The following is a 5,000-nucleotide window of genomic DNA, read 5'->3' on the forward strand; positions in this document are numbered from 1 at the left end:
CTACATAAAATATGAAAAAAAACCTTATTACTATTACAGGATTATGCATAAACTTATGCAACCAATACCTTTCCATCACCGAAGACAGTCCAATTTACACGAAAAGTGTAAACGAGTTTTAAATGATGAACGATGATTTCACCAGAACAATTAATAATAATTAAAACCGCATTAAGAAATGGATCAATTATAATGTTAAGATGTCATATAACAACAATTGTATATATTACTCCTGCATTCTCTACTGGTAACATAATCAATCACACAGTTTTGGAAAAAAAAATAATGACATATCACCTTCCGCATCACTTGCAGTACAACTTTCACACTAACGACATCACCGAACTAATTTTTGTGCAAAAGAAACTAATTCATGAAATGTGATAGCAACAACCTACTCGTAATCTGGAGCAAAAAACCAAAGAATAGGTGCTAACAACGATATTCTTGATAATAATGAAATCATAACATGACTTTCTTGAGAATATAAATGAGAAAAATAAATACTTTGATGGAAATATTCTAGATCTAAGAAACCAGAGCAAATTGTACTCACTTTCCTGGGTGGGAGGTTGGTGTTCGTATGGCACATCTGCAATGAAGAGATTAGGAAATATATTAATAAATAAGATAGATTTAGGGATTTATGGCCAAGAGGTTAGGCCAGGGAGGCCATTCAACTGGAGGCAAACCGAGCAGTTGCATGACGAAGCAAAGCTATAAAGAGGTTGGACAGGCAGATGGAAAAAAGGAAGAGAGGTATTGTAGAAGGCTAAAAAGTGAGTGCGGCTAGGGCATGATGGGACGTTTTAAAGACCCTTAAGTAATACATTCAGTGAGTGAACTGAGTTCAGTTCAAGAGACTTCCTCTCGGCTCCCAACCACCTTCTTTTTCATTTTTTTATTTTTCATTTCTTTTTTTAGTTTCCCCTTGAACCAGTTCTAGTGCCCTTGGTATCGACAATAAACATCAAAAGTTACCGTAGCACAACATTTAGTTGTCTTATTTATATCTATGTAATTTATATAGTATTTGACGTAATGTTAGTCATTCTATGAACATAAATACTTAAAATCAATTTATTGTTAGTGATTTATATTTCCCTCAGGATGTATATTCCCACTGGAATACTGTAGTTTCTACAAGGTTTAGGGTTGCTTGCTCTAGAAATGTCATAACACTGAAAAAAATAAACATTCTAAAATACAATTAAAAATATTGGGAAAAATTTCATGTAACATTTAAAACGTTTTTAATGTAATGAATGATAACAGTAATCTTCAATAATCTACAAAAAAAAAAAAAAAAAAAAAAAAAAAAAAAAAAAAAAAAAAAAAAAAAAAAAAAAAAAAACTCATCACTTAAGACATTCGGGGGTTATAAATGTCTGAAAACGTCTGAAACCTCAGAATTCAACCACTACAATACTACAATACGTGCTATAAGTACAAGATATACATCCAAAAATAAATGTATACGAAAAAAAAGGAAATTAGAGAGCCCTGAAAGAAAATCAGAGGGTGAACAAATCCACCAAAAATACAACAAATAAGAAAATAAATCTACATAATAATATAGAAGAAAACACCAAGCAACATAAATATAATCTTTAAGTACAAAAATAAGTAAACAAAAGTGTCTGGTTTTTGGTGTGGATTTAATTATCACGTAAAAGGGAGTTGAGAACAAAACACAAATTCAAAGGACATAAAATAAAAACAGAAATTTATTGAAAATAAAAGTATATATAACATAAGAGTACAAAAAATTGCACAGCACAGTACTGCAATGTGATGACCAGACAAAAAACACTGACATGTACATTAAAATACAAATGACTCTAACGGTTATATATAAGACAAACATACATTTGACTTCCTGTTACATGTAAACAAAACAAAAAAAACATGAGCAAGTTTGTTTTTCGCTCACAAAAATAGTAAAATGCACACGAAACGAAAAACACGTTAATAAGGAAAAATATATAATCTAACGACTAAAGCCACGTATTGCCCCCCCCCCCCCCCCCCCGCCCCTCCTGTCTTCCACATACTTTTGATGAAGAAGTAGAGCGCGACAATGACGCCCCCTAGGATCAGCAAGCAGGCGATGAGGGAAAGGGTCAGGGTACAGCAGCTCTTCCTGCAGCACCCTCCTCTCCCCCCTCCCGAAACGTGCCTGTCGTCCGCCAGCTGGTACCTGGAACCAGCCCTGCTGCCCACTCTGGTGAGGGTGCCACCATGCACGCTGCAGCCGCCCGTGACCAGGGCGCCGCCGCCGTTGCGGCGTCTCTCCAACGTCGTGATGGGCAAGCTTGGGAAGGCATCGATGGACCCGTGCAATGCCCCGTCGCCCATCCCGAGGGGCTCCAGGGGCTGCATCACTTCCATGGGTCCTTGCTTTATTTCCAGGCATTCTCTGGACCGCCGCAGGTCCTGGTAGGAGCTGCCGATGCCCATGGCCCCATGGTGATGCACGTGGCGGGCTGCGGCAGCCGCACCGGGGTTCGTGCGGCCGAGGGTGGCCGACCGACCCTGCACGATAATTCGTCGGTCGAGGGAGCCATTCAGTCTCGGGGAGGCTGTCACGCCCACCGAGGTGGGCACGGGCCCGTAGGCGGCGTAGACGTTACTCATGGCGACGACGAGGTTGTTGCTGGGTGTAGCAGTGGGTGGGCGATGTCGTCTGGAGGAGGCGCCTCTACTAACGCTGCTGTCGCTACTGCTATCTCATGGTGCTGCCTCCGGCCAGGGGCCTCCTCGCCGGGAGAGTGAGACACAGGTCGCCCAAATGATAGGGGGAAGTCGGGGGCGGGGTCGCGTGGGAAGCCTATTGTTGGAGCCTGCACCCTCATACTGGGCCTGGCCCGCCCTTACCCAGAGAAGGCACCCACACGCCCGCACCCACCACTCATCCCCCGCGCCCAAAGGTGTGCCCACTAACAGGTGCTAAAGGCAAATATCACTGTTGAGAGGTTAAGGTTAATTTCACAAGTGCTACCGCAGGGCGAGTTTATTTCCGATATTTTTCAATTTAAGAAGAGTTTACTAAAAACTTCCTAAAACTTTTACAGATCCTTTTTATATTGGTATCTTTTCCGATAAGTGTTTCTTTAAAATTAAGAATGAATGAATCAAATGGTTCAAATTTCAATCAAGGAAACTTACGAGATAAAAACAGCAGTTATTTCTTTACATTACGTTAATTCTGATTTATTTCATCACCTGCTTCCCATTAATATTGCATTTAATTTTCGTTCACACCACTGTCCCAAATATATTCGTTCACTATTTCCCTACGAACACAATACTAAAACATCAAAGAAATCCTTCCGTCACGTCATCGAGGTGTCATTATTGGATAATATTTTCTAAGGGTCGCCATCACTCAGTCATTCTCCCCGAAGGCTTTTAATTTCCCTCTAAGCGACATTTCTGAATCAAGATCTACATTTTCTATTGTAGTTATCCGTCCTACGAGTGATGTAATAGTCTGTGATAAGCGCTTCCTTTGGACTCATTTCCCCTGAAAACTTGAAATCAATATGTTGGTTAAGTAATGTTTTGTAAAAACCAGTAATTCAAATGTCATGTAACGATTTGTAAAATTAATGCTTGAAACAAAGAAGGGAAAGTAATAATTTGTAATAGCATTACTCAAAATTGATGTGGATTTAGTATTGCTTCGTAAAATCAACACTAAATCAATGTTGGTAAATAAGGGTTTGTAAAAGTAGCGTAAGTCGAAAAAATAAACTGGACTTATAATGACGTAATTAAAAATAACTCGTAAAAGTTGAGTCAGATCTTTACCATTAAAATCTAATTAAAACTTTATAATTATTGGTTTTCAACATAACGTTTAGGTATATAAAAAAATCTGACTATATAGAAACTAGTTTTGTAAGAAATAAAATTGGAAATATAATGTAAAATAATTCGATTAAGAAACGAAATCAAGTAACAAAAACAAAGCAAATTAAAATGCGAATAATGAAATGAAGGAAAACCCAACAAGATAATTAAGTAAATCGTAATACCACATCTTTGAGAAATGAATTTTTGCAATCATAATCACAACTGAGCCAAAGTGTATCAATCAACACAGCACTCCCGCCCTACACAAAATCTCAGCCACTTATTTTCACACCGATTATGTCGTCTTATGGAACTTCCTCTTTAGTACACATCACACGTCCCTTCCCAAAATCTCTCTTCCTAGTTCTCCTCAATATTTCCTTTTACTTATTAAGATATCTCTCCTCTTCTTTCCTCCTCTTTCTGTTCTTCTTGCTCCTTCGCAGTCCTCTCCAGGTCTCCCTCTTGCTGCTCCTCCTCCTCCCCCTTCTAATAGGGTTTATCAAGCGAGCATGTGATGCATTTTAACCCGAAGGCCTCTTCCTTATCGGCCCACGACCGCTGGGGAAATCTGGTCGGGGAGATCTGTAATAATAGAAGCAAGTGTTAGGACATACTAAAGAGGTTGGCAGGAGGTACTTTACTTTTTATATTTCTACTTTTTACTTTAATGAATCGTTAAATAAACTCGGGTCCTTTTCTCAATTTTGTATTTGACCGTTGTCTCTCTATTCTTTTCATGAGGACTATTTACGCGTAGAAATTGTTATAAAGAACTATGGAGATTTATCTCTGGATTTTTTTGCTTTGTGGCTTTTTTTTTACTGAGAATTTGATTAATTGATGGAAATGGCATTGTCGTTGGCTGTGCTCTTCTCAAGAGAGTAAAAAACTATTCTGTTAAGCCAAAATTCTTTAATGCTAAAAATATATACTATTTGAATACTATGAATTCATTTAGAAAAAAAAACTTTATTCAAACTTCACGAAGGAGTCTTAATCCTAGCAATTTCCAATTGGATCATAAATAAATTAATAAATAAAGAGGGCAATTTCGATATGTACAATACGTGATTATTCAAGGCCCCATCCTATCAGCCATGCAAGATAATTAAATCTCATGAAAAAACTTCAACATTAAA

General features: G+C 38.1%; 1 protein-coding gene across 1 annotated transcript; it reads right to left on the minus strand.

Moving 5' to 3' along the window:
- Positions 1 to 394: 394 nt before the first annotated feature.
- LOC137624793 (uncharacterized) lies at positions 395 to 4,435 on the minus strand. The gene is made up of 3 exons (XM_068355747.1): positions 2,055 to 4,435; positions 557 to 592; positions 395 to 405 (listed from the first exon to the last, which is right to left on the minus strand). Exons 1-3 carry the CDS (start codon positions 2,635 to 2,637, stop codon positions 395 to 397), a joined length of 630 nt encoding a protein of 209 aa, XP_068211848.1. The 5' UTR covers positions 2,638 to 4,435.
- Positions 4,436 to 5,000: the final 565 nt, after the last annotated feature.

This window comes from Palaemon carinicauda, chromosome 31 (assembly GCF_036898095.1).
Source record: "Palaemon carinicauda isolate YSFRI2023 chromosome 31, ASM3689809v2, whole genome shotgun sequence".
Classification (NCBI taxonomy): domain Eukaryota; kingdom Metazoa; phylum Arthropoda; class Malacostraca; order Decapoda; family Palaemonidae; genus Palaemon; species Palaemon carinicauda.

Excerpts from the sequence above, each read along its gene's own strand:
- LOC137624793 (XM_068355747.1), bottom strand. The coding sequence starts at position 2,637 with ATGAGTAACGTCTACGCCGCCTACGGGCCCGTGCCCACCTCGGTGGGC. Across the intron at positions 593-2,054 it reads GCTCTACTTCTTCATCAAAA|ATGTGCCATACGAACACCAA; the intron begins GTATGTGGAAGA and ends TCTTCATTGCAG.